The sequence below is a fragment of the Elephas maximus genome, chromosome 12 (genome assembly GCF_024166365.1).
Source record: "Elephas maximus indicus isolate mEleMax1 chromosome 12, mEleMax1 primary haplotype, whole genome shotgun sequence".
Taxonomy (NCBI): domain Eukaryota; kingdom Metazoa; phylum Chordata; class Mammalia; order Proboscidea; family Elephantidae; genus Elephas; species Elephas maximus.
In genome coordinates, this window is record NC_064830.1 from 70420803 (window position 1) to 70444404 (window position 23602).

General features: G+C 41.6%; 1 protein-coding gene across 7 annotated transcripts in view; it reads left to right on the forward strand.

The window, feature by feature from the left end:
* SNX29 (sorting nexin 29) overlaps positions 1-23602 on the forward strand; it is a 768639-nt gene that overhangs the window by 470006 nt on the left and 275031 nt on the right. For all 7 annotated transcript variants that reach the window (XM_049902690.1, XM_049902693.1, XM_049902691.1 and 4 more), the window contains one exon: positions 9041-9147. In XM_049902690.1, the coding sequence (XP_049758647.1) occupies positions 9041-9147 (107 nt within the window). The remainder of the gene's footprint in view (positions 1-9040; positions 9148-23602) is intronic.

Sequence of the window (23602 nt, forward strand, 5' to 3'; positions counted from 1 at the left end):
GCAGCCTGGGCCAGGCAAAGATCAAAGGTCGTTTAGAGAGGACCGAATCAGGGGACTAGGGGTTTTGAGATACGCACTTGAATATATAGTGAAACCTGCGAAAGCTGGAACCTGTGTAAGGTGGAAGCTTGTCAGAGAAGGTAAAAGGAAATATGTTCCGCTAAAATGAGCAACAGAAAAGTGGTAAGGCTGCACCCTGTTAGAGTCGGAAACTGGCAAAACCCTGAAAAACAAGGCAGTCATGTCGAGCTCTGGCCCTCTGCTAAACAGCTCCATCCATCTCCAGGAGGGGGCACCCCCCCAAGGCACCTCTTCCCTAGCCACCCTGCCCAGAGGGACTCCTCGTCTTACCAAACTTTTCTGTGTCTCATTTCTAAGTGCAGCCCCCTCTCAAATTATGATTAACAGAGTTTAAAAAGAGCTTAGTGTGTCTTTTTAAATAAAAAATTTGCACATACTTTTATTATAAAAGACATGAAACCTTTGGCCACCAATTTCTCCCATTTCCCACTCCCCAGAAATAACTGCTTCAGATTTAAAAAAATGATTCCTTGGGTAGTTGCCTGGATATCTCTGATTAGCATGTGTATATCACCATTTGTTGATTTTTCAGCTATGTTCTTGTTGCTGCTAGGTGTCGTCGAGTCGTTTCCGACTGATAGCAACCCTATGTACAATAGAACAAAACACTGCCCGGTCCTGCGCCACCCTCACAATCGTTTTGATTGAGCGCATTGCTGCAGCCACTGTGTCAGTCCATCTTGTTGAGGGTCTTCCTCTTTTCTGCTGACCCTGTACTCTGCCAAGCATGATGTCTTTTAGGGACTGATCCCTCCTGATAACGTGTCCAAAGTATGTGAGATGTAGTCTTGTCATCCTTGCCTCTAAGGAGCATCCTGTTTGTACTTCTTCCAAGACAGATTTTTTCATTCCTTTTGCAGTCCACGGTATATTCAGTATTCTTCACCAACACCACAATTCAAAGACATTATAGGTATTATTTATTGGTTTATCACTGTGGAGGTGATTGGTTTATCATGCGTAAGATGAAGTACAACTCTCTTTGATCACTCCACTCCCACAAAAAACGCACACACACATACATCCTTCCCCATCCTCCTGGGACAGCCATATCATCGTTTTGGTTTGATGAGTGTTCACTGCCTTTATTATGTCTATGTATATGCTATGCACAGCTGAGCCGTGAGGTATGGGATCATTCTTTATTTTTTTCTGTACAACTTTTTTTTATTTCTCTGCAGTTAATAGTCTTCTTAGCAATTCCTGTGTGGTGCAGTTAATGCACTCGATTGCTAATAGAAAGGTTGGAGGTTCAAGTCTACCTAGAGGTGCCTTGGGAAAAAGACCTTGTGGTAGGCTTCCAAAAAATCAGCCACTGGAAACCCTATAGCGTACAGTTCTACTGTGACACACATGGGGTCGCCATGAGTCAGAATTGCCTCTGTAACTGGTAGTAGTCTTTAAAAAAAAAAAAAAGTGCGTGGTGTTCTGTGTACTTATCACTATCTAACCCTGACTTCTCTCTCAGTTATGTAAGTCTACCTCAGTATGTTCGTGTTTGGTCACCTGTCAACTTGAGCCTGAGGCAGTCTCTCTGGGAGCCCTCTGACCTCTAGCTAGAAGTAGCCTGGCTGCTCTGGGGGCCCGTACCCACTGACTTACTCTCTCTGTTTAAAAAAATAACAGCTTTATTAAGATGTAATTCACATACCATACAATTTACCCTTTAAAGTGTATAATTCAGTGGTTTTTAGTATATTCACAAAGTTGTACAACCATCACCACTATCTAATTGCAGAACATTTTCATCACCCCACCCCCCCACCCCCCAAAAAAACCCCATACCATCAGCATTAACTCCCCATTCCTTCCGCCCTCGAGCCATTGACAACCACTCATCTACTTTGTCCTCTATGGATTTGCCTATTTCTTATATTTCATATAAATGGAATCATGTAATATGTGGCCTTTAATGTCTGGCTTCTTTCACATAGCTTAATGTGAATGTCGTAGCAAGTATCAGGGCTTCATTCCTTTTTCTAGTTGAGAAATAATCACTTGTATTGAGAGACCACATTAGGTGTACTTCTTTGTCCACTGATGGACATTTGGGTTGTTCCCACTTTCGTTATTACGAGTAATTTTTGACTCACTTTTGTGATAGAACCCCCTTTTCTTGGTTCCTGTGTCATCTTCTTCCCAAATTTCTGCCCTCCTTTTAGTGGAAGGTAAATTTTTGAGAGGTTGCAATTCTGGAAAAAAACAAACAAAAAAAATCTTCATTTTACTTTACGTGGTTTGACCTGGTATAGAATTCTCTTGGTTGGAAACTATCTTCCTTCGGGATGTTGAAGGTGTTATTCCAACGTCCAGTAGCTTCCAATATTGCTATTTAGAAGTCCTATGCCATTCTAATTTTTGATCCTTTATATAAATTCTGCTTCTACCCTAGAAGTTTCAGCCTCTTCTCTTTGTCCTCGTGTTCTAAAATTTCACTGCGAAGGTGCCTCAGAGTGGATTTGTGTTCTTCATTGTACTAACTACTAATTGAACTCTTGCGATCTTGACACTTCTCTCTGTCATTTCTGGGACATTTCTTGAATCTTTGATTTCCTCTTTTTTGTGTTTCTTTTTTTCTCCCTGGAGCTCTTCTCATTTGAACTTGTGGTTATTTTCCATTTGCTCTATTTTCTGGAAATTTCCCTCATATCCAGTGTTTTATTTCTTTATCATAGTTTTGCTTTCCAAAAGATTTTTCTTCCAAGTTGCTTTTCTCTGTTTTTTATGGTTCTTATATTTCATCTTAGATGCTCGTCTCAAGTGTAAGGTAATTTCTGGCTGTCAGAGGATGGTGCAGGACTGGGCAGTGTTTTGTCTGTTGTACATAGGGTCACTGTGAGTCAGAGCTGACTCACTGGCACCTAGCAACAACAACTCAGATGTAGAAGTGGGGTACTAAAAAGCTGACAGAAGCTCTGTGAACATTTACTGTGGGTTTCTTGGTGGGTAATTGTCTTAGTTTTCTAGTGCTGCTATAACAGAAATACCACAAATGGGTGGTTTTAACAAAGAGAAATTTATTTTCTTACAGTAAAGTAGGTTAGAAGTCCAAGTTCAGGACATCAGCTCCAGAGGAAGGCTTTTTCTTTCTGTCAGCCCCAGAGGAAGGTCCATCTCATCAATCGTCCTCTGGTCAAGAAGCTTCTCAGCGCAGGAACCTTAGATCCAAAGGACACACTCTGCTCCCAGTATTGCTTTCTTGGTGCCATGAGGTCCCCACTCTCTGCTCACTTCCCTTTCCTTTTATCTCTTGTAAGATAAAAGGTGGTGCAGGCCACACCCCAGGGAAACTCCCCCACAGGTTATAGTCTACCTTAATCCTCTTTAACATAATCTAATCTTACCTCAATAACCACAGGCAGATTTTAAGATTTACAACACATAGGAAAATTACAATCACAGAGTGGAGGACAACCACACAATACTGGCAGTCATGACCTAACCCAGTTGACACCTGTTTAGGGAGGACACGGCTCAATCCATGACAGTAATCTGGCTGTCATTTCACTGGAGATCCCCATAAGTAGGTCCTTTGTCCTGGGCTGGTCATATTCTCCAGAGAGTACTTTTCTAGGCTCCTGCATGGAGATGTCTGTTGGAGGTCTGCTGTTCTAGGAATCCAGGAGGGGGAAGAACCTTAAAAGTTCAGGCTGTAGTATTTTTATCTCCCTATTTTTGATACCCCTACCTTTAACCATCTGGTGAGGTCCATGTGTATAGTTGCTGTTTATGTTGGTAAAAGAAGGTATTTCCAATGAAGAAGTCATTGGCCTTGCAAAATTCTATCATTCGATCTCCGGCATGGTTCCTATCACCAAGGCCATATTTTCCAACTACTGATCCTTCTTCATTTCCAACTTTTGCATTCCAATCGCCAGTAATTGTCAATGCATCTTGATTGCATGTTTGATCAATTTCAGACTGCAGCAGCTGATAAAAATCTTCTATTTCTTCATCTTTGGCCATAGTGGTTGGCGTGTAAATTTGAATAGTAGTTGTATTAACTGATCTTCCTTGTAGGCGTATGGATATTATCCTATCACTGACAGCATTGTACTTCAGGGTAGATCTTGAAACGTTCTTTTTGACGATGAATGCGACACCATTCCTCTTCAAGTTGTCATTCCCAGCATAGTAGACTATATGATTTTCTGATTCAAAATGGCCAATACCAGTCCATTTCAGCTCACTAATGCCTAGGATATCGATGTGTATGCATTCCATTTCATTTTTTATGATTTCCAGTTTTCCTAGATTCATACTTCCTACATTCCAGGTTCTGATTATTAATGGATGTTTGCAGCTGTTTCTTCTCATTTTGAGTCGTGCCACATCAGCAAATGAAGGTCCCAAAAGCTTTACTCCATCCACATCATTAAGGTCGACTCTACTTTGAGGAGGCAGCTCTTCCCCAGTCACCTTTTGAGTGCCTTCCAACCTGGGGGGCTCATCTTCCAGCACTATATCAGACAACATTCTGCTGCTATTCCTAAGGTTTTCACTGGCTAATACTTTTCAGAAGTAGACTGCCGGGTCCTTCTTCCTAGTCTGTCTTTCACCAACATAAACGGCGACTATACACATGGACCTCGCCAGATGGAACACACAGAAATCAAATTGACTATATGTGTGGAAAGAGACGATGGAAAAGCTCAATATCATCAGTCAGAACAAGGCCAGGGGCCAACTGTGGAACAGACCATCAATTGCTCATATGCAAGATAAAGGTGAAAGTGAAGAAAATCAGAACAAGTCCACGAGAGCCAAAATATGACCTTTAGACCTTTAGTACAAGCCACCTGAATTTAGAGACCATCTGAAGAATAGATTTGATGCATTGAACACTAATGACTGAAGACCAGACGAGTTGTGGAATGACATCAAGGACATCATTCATGAAGAACGCAAGAGGTCATTGAAAAGACAGGAAAGAAAGAAAAGACCAAGATAGATGTCAGGGGAGACTTTGGAAACTTGCTTTTGAACGTCGAGCAGCTAAAGCAAAAGGAAGAATTGATGAAGTAAAAGAACTGAACAGAAGATATCAAAGGGCTGCTCGAGAAGACAAAGTAAAGTATTATAATGACATGTGCAAAGAGCTGGAGATGGAAAACCAAAAGGGAAGAACACACTCAACATTTCTCAAGCTGAAAGAACTGAAGAAAAAATTTCAAGCCTCGAGTTGCAGTAGTGAAGGATTCTATGGGGAAAATATTAAATGACGCAGGAATCATCAAAAGAAGATGGAAGGAATACATGGAGTCATTACACCAAAAAGAATTAGTCAATATTCAGCCATTTCAAGAGGTGGCATATGATCAGGAATGGATGGTACTGAAGGACGAAGTCCAAGTTGCTCTGAAGGCATTGGTGAAAAACAAGCCTTCAGGAATTGGTAGAATATCAATTGAGATGTTTCAACAAACAGATGAAGCGCTGGAGGTGCTCACTTGTCTATGCCAAGAAATATGCAAGACAGCTTCCTGGCCAACTGACTGAAGAGATCCATATTTATGCCTAGTCCCAAGAAGGGTGATCCAACCGAATGTGGAAATTATAGGACAATATCATTAATATCACACACAAGCAAAATTTTGCTGAAGATCTTTCAAAAACGGCTGCAGCATGATATCGACAGGGAGCTGCCAGAAATTCAGGCCGGTTTCAGAAGAGGATGTGGAGCCAGGGATATCATTGCTGATGTCGGATGGATCCTGGCTGAAAGCAGAGAATACCAGAAGGATGTTTACCTGTGTTCTATTGAGTCCTCAAAGGCATTCGACTGTGTGGATCATAACAAATTATGGATAACCTTGCGAAGAATGGGAATTCCAGAACACTTAATTGTGCTCATGAGGATCCTTTACATAGATCAAGAGGCAGTTGTTTGGACAGAACAAAGGGATAGTGATTGGTTTAAAGTCAGGAAAGGTGTGTGTCAGGTTTGTATTCTTTTACCACACCTATTCGATCTGTATCCTGAGCAAATAATGGGAGAAGCTGGACTATATGAAGAAGAACAGGGCATCAGGATTGGAGGAAGACTCATTAACAGCCTGTATTATGCAGATGACACAGCCTTGCTTGCTGAAAGTAAAGAGGACTTGAAGCACTTACTAATGAAGATCAAAGACCACAGCCTTCAGTATGGATTGCACCTCAACATAAAGAAAACAAAAATCCTCACAACTGGACCAATGAGCAACATCAAGATAAACGTAGAAAAGATTGAAGTTGTCAAGGATTTCATTTTACTTGGATCCACAATCAACAGCCATGGAAGCAGCAGTCAAGAAATCAAAAGACGCGTTGCATTGGGTAAACCTGCTGCAAAGGACCTCTTTAAAATGTTGAAGAGCAAAGATGTCACCTTGAAGACTAAGGTGCGCCTGACCTAAGCCATGGTATTTTCAGTCACATCATGTGCATGTGAAAAGCTGGACAATGAATAAGGAAGACCGAAGAGGAATTGACACCTTTGAATTGTGGTGTTGGCGAAGAATATTGAATATAGCATGGACTGCCAAAAGAACAAATAAATCTGTCTTGGAAGAAGTACAACAAGAATGCTCCTTAGAAGCAAGGATGGCGAGACTGCATCTTACATACTTTGGACATGTTGTCAGGAGGGGTCAGTCCCTGGAGAAGGACACTGTGCTTGGCATAGTACAAGGTCAGCGGAAAAGAGGAAAACCCTCAACAAGGTGGATTGACACAGTGGCTGCAACAATGAGTTCAAGCACAACAACGATTGTAAGGATGGCTTATGACTGGGCAGTGTTTGGTTCTGTTGTGCATAGGGTCGCTATGAGTCGGAACCGACTCGACGGCACCTAACAACAACAACAACAACAACAACACATCTTTAACTGGTTCAGATCTCCATTTTACCTTCTCTAGAGAACAAACCACCAGTCTTATGCCAATTGCTTCTTATGAAGGCTTTTTATCTGTTCTTTTGATTTTTAGCCTCACGTTAAGTCCCTACTTCCAAAGGGTTCTTGTGCTAGCACTTTCTCCTCCTTTTGCGAGCTGTTCCATTTTTATCAGTTTGTGCTCACTTCCAGCTAAGAATCAGGTTTCCCCAGGTCTATCAAGTTAGTTGCCAGCTATCTACCTGCTTCTCAGCTTCTAAATTTTTGTTGTTTATTTCCTTTCCCATATTCTTTATTTTTAAGGGTGATGTCTTTAGGAAGATGTTTTTTTTTAATTGGCATTTTAAGGAATTTTGAGAGGGTGTGAATATAAATTAATGTGTTAAGTCTGTGATCTTTAACTGGAAAGTTCACTTTAATTTTTTTCTTTACTTATTTCAGGTTATAGATTGTTATTGAGTTGCTCCCTACAGAAGTGGCTGGAAGCAAGTCACCACTCGGAGAGAAACAACTTTGGCCTTCATTCCAGCATGTTCTATACTATCACTTGGGGGCCATGTTGCCACAAAGAGCCCTGACTACTTGTGGCTTAATGGAGGCTTAGCCACAGGACAGGAGCTTAAGCTCCCCAGCCAGTTCTGAGGGAGTGATTCCTATTTTTGCTCAGCCTTTCCCCACTTTCACTCTTTCCCTCTGCCTCACTGAAGTTCACTCTACCTTGTCTCTCAAATCCCGGCCCCTGGAGGGCTAGCTTTTGATCCTTGTTTTCCTTGATTTGCCTCATTGCCATCTCATTACAGCTGATAGGGGTAACCAGGAGTTTCCTCTCCTAGAACATGTGGAAACTACGTCTGTCTGGTAGTTAGTAGTTAGATGATGCTTGATTGGAGACTTGGGGCTTTATGCATACACTTATAGCACACCCCTGGATCTTTTTCATAACCACTGGTATAGGAGTTCTTTCCTATTCTCAGAACAGTCCCAAGTTAACTTGGAACTATCTGGCATACTCCCAGTTTTCCTTTATTTGCTTTTTCCTACAAAGTAGACATATATGGGAATGTTTTTAATAGTAGAAACAATATCCATAGGTATCTGCTGCGCTAATTCTTGCTCTGATCTGGTAGCCAGTCTCTCTTTAAGATGTCCTTGCCCTGCTATTATATGTGGGTTTTCGAGCTTTTCTGGAAGTTGCCTTGCTCGTCATCCTCAGTATTGTTTACAAATGCCAGTTCTTAGTGGTTCTGCGTACAATATGACCCCACTACCATTTTACATCAGGCTGTGGTAGGCCTTACCTTGAAACCAGTTGCTGTTGAGTTGACTTCAACTCACAGTGACCCCATATGTATTAGAGTAGAAATGCACGCCATAGAGTTTTCAATTGCTGATTTTTTGGAAGCAGATCACCAGACATTTCTTTCAAGATGCCTCTGGTGGGCTTGAACCTCCAACTTTTCAATTAGCAGCCAAGCATGTTAACCATTTGTACCACCCAGGGACTGCAGGCATTGCCTTAGTGCATTACTTTTTTTGCTGGAGAAAAGGAAATCTGGCCAGGATGAGAAGATGGAACTGTAGCCTCTTGACAAAGCATCATCTGTTTTCTTCCATAGGCAAGATAGTGGCAAGCTTACTCCACAGACTCTGTGCATCTGTCTCCTTGACGTTTTTTACACAACTCATCCTTCACGTTATTGTACTTGGTGGAAGTGTTGCACTAATTAGTAACTATTTTTGTTTTGTTTTTCCTTATAAAGACCTTTCTCACTCGAGAAGCCATTTGGAAAAGAAGGATTTTTTTATTTTTTAATAGAGAGATAATTTTTGATTACTGTTAATATATTTGGAGCCCTGGTGGTACAGTGGTTAAGCGCTTGGCCGCTAACCTGAAGGTCGGCGGTTTGAACCCATCAGCCACTGTGCAGGGGAAAGATGTGACAATCTGCTTCTGTAAAGATTACAACCTTGGAAACTCTATGGGGCAGTTCTGCTCTGTCCTGTAGGGTGGGAATTGACTTCAGTGGCAGTGGGTTTTGGAGTTTTGGTTAAAATATTTATGGAGTGTCTTTCTTTTCCTAAAGTTGTACCACATCTTTGGAATGGTGATGGAGAAGTTACAGTCACCGACCAGAGGCCGGGAGAAGTAGCGGAAGAACTAGCAAGCTCATATGAAAGAAAGCTCATAGAGGTAAGGCGGCAGTATCTGCGAATCTGTGGTCCACATGTCCGCTGCTCTGGCCTTTGAGGCTTTCCAGAAGCAGGCCCCACCTACTGAAACAGAGGCTTTAGGAAAGCAGCCAATCAGACACTACCTTCCTCCCCTCAAACAAAACCAAACACCTGCAAATCACTGTGCCTGATAAATAAAAGTAAGCTGGCTTTTGAAAATAATTGTTTAATTTCTGGCCCTTACGAGCAGGGAAATAAGAGAACACATAAAATGTAATGTTTAAAAATAAAACAAACGTAACCTCAGATTTGAAGAATATTAAAGATAGAGAATTTTCTATATAACTTTGTGCTGGTAAATTTGAAAATATGAATGAGATGGACAATTTTCTAGGATAACATTCATTATTAAAATTAATTGAAGATGAGGCAGACTGCCTGAATGGATGAAAAACAGTGGGAGAAAGTTATGACAGTAATTAAAGAACAACTTCCCTAGAATTTAGCAAGCCCAGGTGGTTTCTTGGGTGATTTCCAGGGACGCTTTCAAGTCTTTCACTCTTTATACTTTTTTAAAGCATTTTTAGGTATATCTCTTTCTTTTGAAGCGTTTTTAAATACATCTCTATCTTGATTTGTTATTTAAAGTGTGCATTCCAAAAAATAACCATTTGCCGTCACGTCAACTTCAGCTTAAGCTTCAGAGTAGAACTGTGCTCCTCAGGATTTTCAGTGGCGATTTTTCAGAAGTAGATCGCTAGGCCTTTCTTCTGAAGCTCATCTCCGTAGATCTGAACCAACAGCCTTTTGGTAGTAGCTGAATGCATAACTGTTTGTGCCACCCACGGCAACTAAAGTGTGCATTACCTTGATACAAAAAGCCTGACAAAAATAGAAGAAAAAAAACTATAAAGTAGTCACATTTGTTCATAGATGCTTAGAAATTTTAGAAAAATATCACCCAATCAAATTCAGTTGCACATCAAAGGCATGATGCACATAAAAAGTAGGTATCGTTTTAGGATTTTAATGTTAGGAAATTCATCCATGTAAATTATCTTGTTAATAGGTCCAAATAGAAAAACCAAATGTTTATCTTCATTGGTACTAAAAACCATTTTTTAACATTCATCAACAATATCTGATAAAAAAAATTCTGGATAAATCAGGAACTAAAGGTACTTCTTTGACATGATAATATATTTTTTAATTCTTATTGTGCTTTAAGTGAAAGTTTATAAAGCAATTCGGTCTCTCATACAAAAACTTACATACACCTTGCTATGAACTCCTCCCCCACGTGCCTATCAGTTTGTTGTACTGTGGGGGCTCGTGTGTTGCTGTGATGCTGGAAGCTATGCCACCAGTATTCAGATACGAGCAGGGTCACCCATGGAAGACAGGTTTCAGCTGAGCTTCCAGACTAAGACAGACTAGGAAGGAGGACCCGGCAGTACTTCTGAAAAGCATTAGCCAGTGAAAACCTTAGGAATAGCAGTGGAACATTGTCTGATATAGTGCTGGAAGATGAGCCCCCCAGGTTGGAAGGCACTCAAAAGATGACTGGGGAAGAGCTGCCTCCTCAAAGTAGAGTCGACCTTAATGACGTGGATGGAGTAAAGCTTTTGGGACCTTCATTTGCTGATGTGGCACGACTCAAAATGAGAAGAAACAGCTGCAAACATCCATTAATAATCAGAACCTGGAATGTAGGAAGTATGAATCTAGGAAAATTAGAAATCATCAAAAATGAAATGGAATGCATACACATCGATATCCTAGGCATTAGTGAGCTGAAATGGACTGGTATTGGCCATTTTGAATTGGACAATTATGTAGTCTACTATGCTGGGAATGACAACTTAAAGAGGAATGGTGTCGCATTCCTTGTCAAAAAGAACTTTTCAAGATCTATCCTGAAGTACAATGCTGTCAGTGATAGGATAATATTCATACACCTACAAGGAAGATCAGTTAATACAACTACTGTTCAAATTTACACACCAACCACTATGGCCAAAGATGAAGAAATAGAAGATTTTTATCAGCTGCTGCATTCTGAAATTGATCGAACATGCAATGAAGATGCATTGATAATTACTGGCGATTGGAATGCGAAAGTTGGAAACGAAGAAGGATCAGTAGTTGGAAAATATGGCCTTGGTGATAGAAACAATGCCGGAGATCGAATGATAGAATTTTGCAAGACCAACGAGTTCTTCATTGCAAATACCTTCTTCCACCAACATAAATGGCGGCTATACACATGGACCTTGCCAGATGGATCGCACAGAAATCAAACTGACTACATGTGTGGAAAGACATGATGGAAGAGCTCAATATCATCAGTCAGAACAAGGCCAGGGGCCGACTGTGGAACAGACCATCAGTTGCTCATATGCAGGTTCAAGCTGAAACTGAAGAAAATCAGAACAAATCCACGAGAGCCAAAATATGACCTTGAGTATATCCCACCTGAATTTAGAGATCATCTGAGGAATAGATTTGATGCATCAAACAGTAGTGATGGAAGACCAGACAAGTTGTGGAATGACATCAAGGACATCATCCATGAAGAAAGCAAGAGGTCACTGAAAAGACAGGAAAGAAAGAAAAGACCAAGATGGATGTCAGAGGAGACTCTGAAGCTTGCTCTTGAACGTCGAGCAGCTAAAGCAAAAGGAAGAATTGATGAAGTAAAAGAACTGAACAGGAGATATCAAAGGACGGCTCGAGAAGACGAAGTAAAGTATTATAATGACATGTGCAAAGAGCTGGAGATGGAAAACCAAAAGGGAAGAACACGCTTGGTGTTTCTCAAGCTGAAAGAACTGAAGAAAAAAATTCAAGACTTGAGTTGCAATAGTGAAGGATTCCATGGGGAAAATATTAAACAATGCAGGAATCATCAAAAGAAGATGGAAGGAATAAACAGAGTCATTATACCAAAAAGAATTAGTCGATATTCAACCATTTCAAGAGGTGGCATACGATCAGAAACGGATGGTACTGAAGGAAGAAGTCCAAGCTGCTCGAAGGCATTGGTGAAAAACAAGGCTCCAAGAATTGATGGAATATCAATTGAGATGTTTCAAGAAACAGATGCAGCGCTGGAGATGCTTACTCATCTATGCCAAGAAATATGGAAGACAGCTTCCTGGCCACCTGACTGGAAGAGATCCATACTTACGCCTATTCCCAAGAAGGGTGATCCAACCGAATGTGGAAATTATAGAACAATATCATTAATATCACACACAAGCAAAATTTTGCTGAAGATCATTCAAAAATGGCTGCAGCACTATATCGACAGGGAGCTGCCAGAAATTCAGGTCGGTTTCAGAAGAGGACGTGGAACCAGGGATATCATTGCTGATGTCAGATGGATCCTGGCTGAAAGCAGAGAATACCAGAAGGATGTTTACCTGTGTTCTATTGAGTCCTCAAAGGCATTCGACTGTGTGGATCATAACAAATTATGGATAACCTTGCGAAGAATGGGAATTCCAGAACACTTAATTGTGCTCATGAGGATCCTTTACATAGATCAAGAGGCAGTTGTTTGGACAGAACAAGGGGATAGTGATTGGTTTAAAGTCAGGAAAGGTGTGCGTCAGGGTTGTATTCTTTCACCACACCTATTCAATCTGTATTCTGAGCAAATAATGGGAGAAGCTGGACTATATGAAGAAGAATGGGACATCAGGATTGGAGGAAGACTCATTAACAGCCTGTATTATGCAGATGACACAGCCTTGCTTGCTGAAAGTGAAGAGGACTTGAAGCACTTACTAATAAAGATCAAAGACCACAGCCTTCAGTATGGATTGCACCTCAACATAAAGAAAACAAAAATCCTCACAACTGGACCAATGAGCAATATCATTATAAACGTAGAAAAGATTGAAGTTGTCAAGGATTTCATTTTACTTGGATCCACCATCAACAGCCATGGAAGCAGCAGTCAAGAAATCAAAAGATGCATTGTGTCGGGCAAATCTGCTGCAAAGGACCTCTTCAAAGTGTTGAAGAGCAAAGATGTCACCTTGAAGACTAAGGTGCGCCTGACCCAAGCCATGGTATTTTCAGTCACATCGTATACATGTGAACGCTGGACAATGAATAAGGAAGACTGAAGAAGAGTTGACGCCTTTGAATTGTGGTTTTGGCAAAGAATATTGAATATAGCATGGACTGCCAAAAGAATGAACAAATCTGTCTTGGAAGAAGCGCGGCCAGAATGCTCCTTAGAGGCAAGGATGGTGAGACTGTGTCTTACACACTTTGGACGTGTTGTCAGGAGGGATCAGCCCCTGGAGAAGGACATCATGCCTGGCAGAGTACAAGGTCAGCGGAAAAGAGGAAGACCGTCAGTGAGGTGGATTGACCCAGCGGCTGCAACAATGAGTTCAAGCATAACAACGATTGTAAGGATGGCGCAGGACCGGGCAGTGTTTGGTTCTGTTGTGCATAGGGTCGCTATGAGTCGGAACCGACTCGATGGCACCTAACAACAACAACAACATGTACTCCTAGTTGCTCGCCCTCTAATGACACAGCATACTCCTTGCCCACACTCTATTTTCGTGTCCATTCGGCCAGCTTCTGACCGCCTGTGCCCTCTCATCTCCTCTCCAGACAGGAGGTGTCCAGACACTCTCATGTGTCTACTTGATCCAAGAAGGCTCACTCTTCACCAGTATCATTTTCTATCTCATAGTCCAGTCTCAGTCCTTCTAGTCTTAGTCAGAGCATTAAGTCTGGTCTTTTTGCGAGAATTTGAGGTCTGCATCCCACTGCTCTCCAGCTCCCTCAGGGGTTCTCTGTTGTGTTCCCTGTCAGGGAGGTCATGGGTTGTAGTTGGGCACCATCTAGTTCTTCTGGTCTCAGGCTGATACAGTCTGTTGTTTATGTGGCCCTTTTTGTCTCTTGGGTGCATAATTATCTTGTGTCTTTGGTGTTCTTTGTTCTCTTTTGCTCTAAGTGGGTTGAGACCAACTGATGGATTTTAGATGGCTGCTTGCTAGCATTTAAGACTCCAGATGCCACTCTCCAAAGTGGGATGCAGAATGTTTTCTTAATGGATTTTATTATGCCAGTTGACTTAGATGTCCCCTGAAACCATTGTCCTTAAACCCCCGCCCCTGCTACATTGACCTTTGAAGCGTAGAATTTATTCAGGAAAGTTCTTTGCTTTTGGTTTAGTCCAGTTGTGCTGACATTTCCTGTATTGTGTGTTGTCTTTCCCTTCATGTAAAATAGTTCTTATCTACTATCTAATTAGTGAAAACCCCTCTCCCTTCTTCGCTCCCTTCCCACTCTTGTAACTGTCAAAGAATATTTTCTTCTCTGTTTAAACTATTTTTCAAGTTCTTATAATAGTGGTCTCATACAATATTTGTCCTTTTACAACTGACTAATTTCACTCAGCAAAATTTTTTCCAGATTCCTCCGTGTTATGAAATGTTTCACGGATTCGTCATTGTTCTTTATCGATGTGTAGTATTCCATTGTGTGAATATACCATAATTTATTTATCCACCTGTTGATGGGCACCTTGGTTGCTTCCATCTATTTGCTATTGTAAACAGTGCTGCAGTGAACATGGGTGTGCATTTATCTGTTCATGTAAAGGCTCTTATTTCTCCAGGATATATTCCAAGGAGTGGGATTGCTGCATCGTATGGTAGTTCTATTTCTAGCTTTTGAAGGAAGCACCAAATCGATTTCTAAAGTGGTTGTACCATTTTGCATTCCCACCAGCAGTTTATAAGTGTTCCATTCTCCCCATATCCTCTCCAACATTTATTATTTTGTGTTTTTTTGGATTAATGCCAGCCTTGTTGGAGAGTGATAGAATCTCATTGTAGTTTTGATTTGCATTTCTCTAATGGCTAATGATCATGAGCATTTCCTCATGTATCTGTTAGCTCTCTGAATGTCTTCTTTAGTGAAGTTCCTATTCATATCTTTTGCCCATTTTTTTCATTGTGGTATTCGACATCATAATTTTTTATCAGAAACTATTAATTATCACCATACTCAGTGGTAAAGCTGGAAGACTATATGGTGTGTGTATGTTGTGTTGGTGTTACAAGTCATAGATGTATGTACATACACACACATACATGTACAAAATATAAACATACTTTCAGTATTTCCTACGTCTTGTACAGCTGTGTAAATTTTGTTTTTGTGATGAATATACACCTGACCTGGAGAGCCGGTTTCAGAGGCAGAGTCCTTTAAAGAAAACCCCTGCCCTCATGGTTCAGGCTGCCATTCTCGTGGTCTTTTTTATCTGATTCCTAAATGAACTCCAAAGAAGGGAGGTGACTTCAGAAGCAACGTAAGTTCGAATGTAAATAAACTCAAGGGAAGGCACACTGAGTTTTTAGCAAACAGAGCGGTAGGGAAGAGTTAAAAACCAAATGGAAAGTTTTGGAAACTGGAGGGAATGTCTGGCTCTGCAGGGCCTCTATTCACCACCCTTGAAGGCCTGTTTGGGAGGACTGCCAGGGTGCTTGGCCACCGGTCAATTCCCTGCAGGGGGTGGAGGGGTGGAGAGGGATCGTGGCAACCTGAGCATTTGTCCCTGCTGGTGGACTTGGTTCCTGGAGGGTAAAGACTGTGAACTTTTCATCTCTGTACACTCAGAACCATTTATTTGCAGATAAAACCACAAAAACCCCAAATCCATTGACGTTGAGTTGATTGTGATTCATAGCAACCCTATAGGATGGAGTTGAACTGCCCCATGGGGTTTCCAAAGAGTGGCTGGTGGATTCGAATTGCCAGCCTTTTGGTTAGCAGCCATACTCTTAACCTCTGTGCCACCATGTCTCCTGTTGGTAGGTAGTTTGTGCTAAATAACCCTTGAATGTAAGTATTTTTAAGGTTTCCTAAGGACAGGGATGTCTCTGGTTGAATGAATGAAGGACTAAGGAACTAGAAAGTGTGAAAGAGTTTTTCAGCCCAGTGGGTTGAAGGTTCTGTTCCTGGTGGGGAAACCAGGGCAGGGACTTTGTCAGATTTGGTGTAGATTCTAGAAAGAGCCCACTTTCCTGGACAGTAATTCCAAAGACTCTGCTTTCTTTTGCCCAGGGGTGAGCATATGACCTGAGCTAGTAAGTGGAGCTTTAACTACTGACCTGAGTTATACAATCATGGCAGAAAATGCTTGGGAGGCCGTATGTTCAGTTGCAGGATCCTGATAAGATCTCCAGTTGTTTCTTCGTTGACATTTGCCGTAACTGTTCTCATTCTGGTTCTTTCTTGGAGCCTGATTCTCCCACTTTTTAGCTAGGTTAGAATCTCTTTCTGTCGCTTACAGCCAAAGAACCCTAACTCATATGAACCTTTCTATATGGTGTATGATTAAAAAAAAAAAAAACCAGTGCCTTAGAGTCAATTCCAATGCCTAGCGACCCTATAGGACAGGGTAGAACTGCCCCATAGGGTTGACAAGGAGCGGCTAGTGGATTCAAGCTGTCGAGCTTTTGGTTAGCAGCCAAACAGTTAACCGCTATGACACCAGGGCCACTGGCATATGATTAGTAGGTATTTCCCTTTACTTCCCCTCCCTCTTGCTGCTTACAAGGGATCACCACCTTTATACTGCCTTCGGACTATCTGAAGTCTTGTTTACAGCACCGTGTCCTGGTGGTCTGTGCCTCATACGTGCTGTGTACTTCAATATTACCAGTCCACCCTCTGCAAACAAATCTTTACTTCCCTCCTTACAATAGAGCTTAGCTAGCTGTTGATGGATTCTTCAAATTATAAGATACTTATCATTTACTATATGAGTGTAGTTAATCCCTGAATTTTTGCTCCTGGGTGAAATAAATGGTATATTAGCGGCATTTATTCTCATTATGATGGCAGAATTACTATTAATGGAAAAGTATGCTCAAGCATCATGGTGGTAAAAAATACATTCATAATCGTACACTGTAGATAACTGTGAATGTGATCATCATTTTAATAAAATATGAAAGTTCTTGAAGCAGCCAGGGCCTTGGGAGCAGTTATACTGCCAACACTTGCTTCACAAATTGGTACCAGTGGGTTCCAACACTCTTGACGTATCTGGGAATTATTTTTATGTAAAAGAAGCATATTTTATTTATTAAATAAAATACTGGATTTTGTGTAAGGACTCAGGATAAAGAATACCTTAAATTGATGCTCAAAATTAAAAGTGTGATGTGAGGCTTTTTTACAATTACATGATGCGAAGCAGATTGAGACTAGGCTCTCACCTTATATAACGGAAAGAAAGTTTGCTGACAAAGTACAAGTGGGCATGCAAGTGTTTTTTTTTTTCTTTATGTTTGAATGAAAACTGGTAAGTGCTCTTAAATAGAGGGGTGGGTGTAATTCCCACTAAAATGTGAATGACTAACAAGGAATTGTTAACATCTTAGAATCTCTCATGTGAAAAGTTGACACATGTAGAAAAGTATACAGAAGAGTATAATGGGCCTCCCTGGGTTCATCATCCAGCTTTAGCAGTAACTCATGGCCAGTCTTGTTTCATTTATATCCTGTTCTACTCCCATAATAGCCTCTCATAATATTTTGAAGTAAATCGCAGGTTTTATGTGATTTCATTCCTAAGTATTTCAGAATCTATCTCTAAAATATAAGGGCTCTCAGGCAAAATCTAACAACATAACCACTCTACCATTATCACACCTAAAAATGACTTACAAAAGAGGCCCATTTTATTGGTTTGTTAGGGCTTCCATAAAAATGTGCTACGAACTGGGTAGCTTAAAACAACACAAATTTATTCTCCCACAGTTCCGGAGGCTAGAAGTCCAAACTCAGGGTGCTGGCAGTACCATGCTCTCTGTGAAGGATCTAGGGGAAGATCCTTCTTTCCTGGCTTCTGAGAGCCCAGGTCGTCCTTGGCTTGTTGTAGCATAACTCTTATCTCTGCCTCCGTTTTCACATGACCGTCTTCCCTCCGTGTATCTGTGTCTGTGTCTCCTCTTCTGTTTTTATAAGGACACCAGTCTTATTAGATTAGGGCCTACCCTATTTCAGTATGACTCCATGCTAACTAATTACGTTTGCAAAGACCCTGTATCCAAATAAGGTCACATTCACGGGACTGGGGCCTAGAACTTTTCTCTATCTTTTTGGGAGATACTATTCAACCCATAACACTCACACTAGTCCTAGTGAATCTTAGATTAGAATATCAGGGAGAGGAACTTCTTTAAACAGAAGGCCTTTTAGGTGGTCCCTTGCTTACTCTTTCTCCTTCTCAGTTTACTGAAGAAGGAACCATAGCATCTAATTTATAAAAGATGGCTCAACCCAGGTCTTTTCTGCATCTCAAATCTGCCCTTTGCTTGGCTTTATATGATGATTCAAATTACTACCAAACATAGCCATATCACCAGTCCAGCTACACAGGCCCTTGGAAATGTAGGAATCTGGGGCCAAGGAGGGGTAACTACAGCCTTCCAGTTTTCACAAGTGTTAATGAGTTTCCGGGTCCCCAGTGTGCCCTTGTGCTTGACTAAACTAGTCCCCAGTGAAGGTCCCTGATGAGGAGGCGGCTGTACTGCACAGGTGGTGCCATGTGTTTTTTGACTCTTTTTTGGTAGATGTAAAATGTGGAAGGCAGGAAAACTTGATTTGTACATACTGGCCAGCCTTACCTTCTCCCAACTTTTTTCCCATCACTATTTTTAAATCTTTTTATTCGGATGCTTCAAATATATTTTAGACAGAAGAGTATAATGAACCTTCATGTTCCCATCATCCAGCTGCGGCAGTTATCTACTCATGCCCAATCTTGCTTTACCTATACACCCTCCTACTTTGCAGCTTCCCATAGTATTTTGAAGCAAATCCCAAGCACATTATTGATTTCATCCCTAATCGGAATATATCTGTAAAACGTAAAAAAAAAAAAAACAAAACAAAACCAAGCCTGTTGCCGTCGAGTCAATTCCAACTCATAGGACCCTATAAGACATGGTAGAACTGCCCCCATAGAGTTTCCAAGGAGCACCTGCTGGATTTGAACTGCCGGCCCTTTGGTTAGCAGCTGTAGCTCTTAACTACTATGCCACCAGGGTTTTCCACGTAAAACAGAAGGACTCTTAAAATGAACAAACATAACCTCAGTACTGCACCTAAAAAATTGGCAATAATTTCTCAATATCATCCAGTATCTGGTGAGTGTTCAAGTTTCGTTATTTGTGTAAGTATCCAAATAAAGTCCACACATTGCGATTGATTGATTTGTGTCTTAAGTCTCTTTTGACATATATGTTCCCCATTTTATCCCTTCTCTCCCATCCGTCTTGTAAGTTATTAGTCGAAGAAACTGGGTTGTTTTTCCTGCAGAATTTCTTCCGCCCATATTTTGGAGCCCTGGTGGTGCAGTGGTTTAAATGCTAGGCTGCTAATGGAAAGGTTGGCAGCTAGAATCCAACAGCTGCCCCTTGGAAGCCCTATGAGGCAGTTCTACTCTGTCCTGTATGGTTGCTCTGAGTTGGAATCAACTCAATGACAGCAGGTTGGTTGGTTGATTATGTGCCTGGTACTTTGTGACCTATTAGGCTTCTGGTGACATTTATTTAAACTAAAGCATCTGCCAAACATCGGTGGTAACGATGGTATAGCAGTTGACGTAAATTGAGAGCTTACTGTGTTTCTAGGCACCGTGTTAACTGTTACATAAATTGTCTAATTTAATGTTCGTTGAATCCTTGCAGTAGATACTGTTGTTGCAGATGAGGAAACCGAGGCTTGGAGCTGATATAGCACTTGCCCCAGGTCCCATGGTTGCGTGTATAGAAGCAGGATTTGACACGGCAGCCTAACTCCAGTCTTTACTTTTTCCCCAACCCTCTGTGTCCAGCTAAAAACAGAAATAGGGCTTTCCTCCCCAGTTAGCTTCAACTTCTAACTTTAAGGGAAGCCAGGGTGGTGCAGGCAGTGACTAGCATGTTAGCTTTTAGCTTGTCATGCCCAAGCATTAAGGATGGCGAATGGAAATAACTTCTAGCTGAGAGACACAGTACTGATGTAAGCACTTGCTGACGTAAGCCAACCCTGCGTGGTTGCTTTCGTGGCAGGCCTATTCAGGACTCTCTTGTGCTCACTGGACATTGAAGTCAGTTCCTGAGTGCCCAGGTGACCCGCCCAGTTCAGAAAAAGGAAAAGGCTCTACTTTTGGCAGCTCCCCCTTCTCACTAGACCATCTTTCTCTGCCTCCATCTCCTTATCCATTCAGTCATCCATTGTGTTAGGCTGTAGATGACAACCCTTGGTGTATTTAGGCAGGACCATACCCCCAGACCTGCTAGCATTTGTCCTTGCTGATCTTTTGCTTTCTCTTTTCTTAAATACAAAACCCTGGTGGCATAATGGTTAAGTGCTGTGGCTGCTAATCAAAAGGTCAATAGTTCGAATCCACCAGGCACTCCTTGGAAACACTATGGGGGAGTTCTACTCTGCCGTATAGGGTCACTATGAGTTGGAATCAACTCGACGGCAACAGGTTCTTTAAATAGATTTTCCCATTTCATAGTGGGCTTACCACCCTCCATTGATGATGGAAGGAGACCTGGTGGCACAGTGGTTCCAACCAGCCAGCAGCTCCATGGGAGAAAGATGTGGCAGTCTGCTTCCATAAAGATTACAGCCTTGAAAACCCTATAGGGCAGTTCTACTCTGGCCTGTAGGGTCACTATGAATTGGAATTGACTCGATGGCAGTGGGTTTGGTTTTGGGTTTATTGATGATGGTGCCACAGTCCCTGGCTGTTTGCTGAGTGTCTTTACCTCATGTGTTCTATTTGGCCTCCATTTCTGTTAAAACTTTTATTTCCACCTGTGTCTCTGGTCTGGGAGTCTGGAGTACTTGAGAATAAACAGATGAACTTCCTTAGACAAACACTTGGAAAATGATCCCGTGCTCATTTTTGGGTGATAGATAAAAATACTTGTAATTATAGTGGCTCGTTTTCAGCTTTTCAGCCCTGCACTATTTTGGGACTGTTTTATATTTACTTTCCTTCTTGAAGAGGGAAGTGGCTTCTTGAAGCTACTTCTGGGCCCCAGAAGGAGTTGTCTGGTCTCAGTGGAAGGGGGTGAAGGAGGCATGATCCTGTCAGGGCTGGGCTCAGTGTTCAAGACATGCCTGGTGAAGGGACAGAGCCGTCCCAAATTTCAGATGAGCTCAGCCCATCAGTGACATTAGTGGGTCATCACGAGCAGTGTGGAGCTATAGAAGCTGGGGTGGGCATGGGAGGACAGCTTGCTTAAGAGTAATGCAAGTGAATGGAGTTAAAAATGACTACAGGGTTCCATCAGGGAGTCTGACCTGCTCTTGCAGCCTCCCTCCATGACCTTGCAGGGAACTATGCTACAGTCAGCACCCCGGTACTGCGCGCTGATTCTGTATTGTGCAACGTTGCTTTCTAGTTGTTTCATGTTGACAAGTAAATTTTTATTGAAGTCAAGAATTCTTACAATTTTATCTCATATATCTCATATTCTTCTTAAGAACCTCAGACATAAATGCTTTTGAGTGATTGAGTAAAAGGAAAAAAAAAAAAACCCTACCATAGGGCTTCCCCCAAGTGTCTGTCAGTTTGTCATACTGTGGGGGCTTGTGTATTGCTGTGATGCTGGAAGCTATGCCACCGGTATTCAGATACGAGCAGGGTCACCCATGGAGGACAGGTTTCAGCTGAGCTTCCAGACTAAGACAGACTAGGAAGGAGGACCCGGCAGCCTACTTCTGAAAAGCATCAGCCAGTGAAAACCTTAGGAATAGCAGCGGAACATTGTCTGATACAGTGCTGGAAGATGAGCCCCCCAGGTTGGAAGGCTCTCAAAAGATGACTGGGGAAGAGCTGCCTCCTCAAAGTAGAGTCGACCTTAATGACGTGGATGGAGTAAAGCTTTCGGGACCTTCATGTGCTGATGTGGCATGACTCAAAATGAGAAGAAACAGCTGCAAACATCCATTAATAATCAGAACCTGGAATGTACGAAGTATGAATCTAGGAAAATTGGAAATCGTCAAAAATGAAATGGAACGCATACACATCGATATTCTAGGCATTAGTGAGCTGAAATGGACTGATATTGGCCGTTTTGAATTGGACAATCATAGAGTCTACTGTGCTGGGAATGACAACTTGAAGAGGAATGGTGTCGCATTCATCGTCAAAAAGAACATTTCAAGATCCATCCTGAAGTACAATGCTGTCAGTGATAGGATAATATCTATACGCCTACAAGGAAGATCAGTTAATACAACTACTATTCAAATTTATATACCAACCACTATGGCCAAAGATGAAGAAATAGAAGATTTTTATCAGCTGCTGCATTCTGAAATTGATCGAACATGCAATCAAGATGCATTTATAATTACTGGCAATTGGAATACAAAAGTTGGAAACAAAGAAGAAGGATCAGTAGTTGGAAAATACGGCCTTGGTGATAGGAACCATGCTGGAGATCGAATGATAGAATTTTGCGAGACCAATGACTTCTTCATTGCAAATACCTTCTTTCACCAACATAAACGACGAGTATACACATGGACCTCACCAGATGGACCACAGAGAAATCAAATTGACTACATGTATGGAAAGAGACGATGGAAAAGCTCAATATCATCAGTCAGAACAAGGCCAGGGGCCAACTGTGGAACAGACTATCAATTGCTCATATGCAAGTTCAAGCTGAAAGTGAAGAAAATCAGAACAAGTCCACAAGAGCCAAAATATGACCTTGAGTATATCCCACCTGAATTTAGAGACCATCTGAAGGATAGATTTGATGCATTGAACACTAGTGACCGAAGACTGGATGAGTTGTGGAATGATATCAAGGACATCATACATGAAGAAAGCAAGAGGTCATTGAAAAGACAGTGAAAAAAGAAAAGACCAAGATGGATGTCAGAGGAGACTCTGAAACTTGCTCTTGAGTGTTGAGCAGCTAAAGGAAAAGGAAGAATTGATGAAGTAGAAGAACTGAACAGAAGATTTCAAAGGGTGGCTCCAGAAGACAAAGTAAAGTATTATAATGACATGTGCAAAGAGCTGGAGATGGAAAACCAAAAGGGAAGAACACGCTCGGTGTTTCTCAAGCTGAAAGAACTGAAGGAAAAATTGAAGCCTCGGGTTGCAATAGTGAAGGATTCTATGGGGAAAATATTAAATGATGCAGGAAGCATCAAAAGAAGATGGCAGGAATACACAGAGTCATTATATCAAAAAGAATTAGTCGATGTTCAACCATTTCAAGAGGTAGCATATGATCAGGAACGGATGGTAGTGAAGGAAGAAGTCCAAGCTGCTCTGAAGGCATTGGTGAAAAAGAAAGCTCCAGGAACTGATGGAGTATCACTTGAGATGTTTCAACAAACAGATGCAGTGCTGGACGTACTCACTCATCTATGCCAAGAAATATGGAAGACAGCTT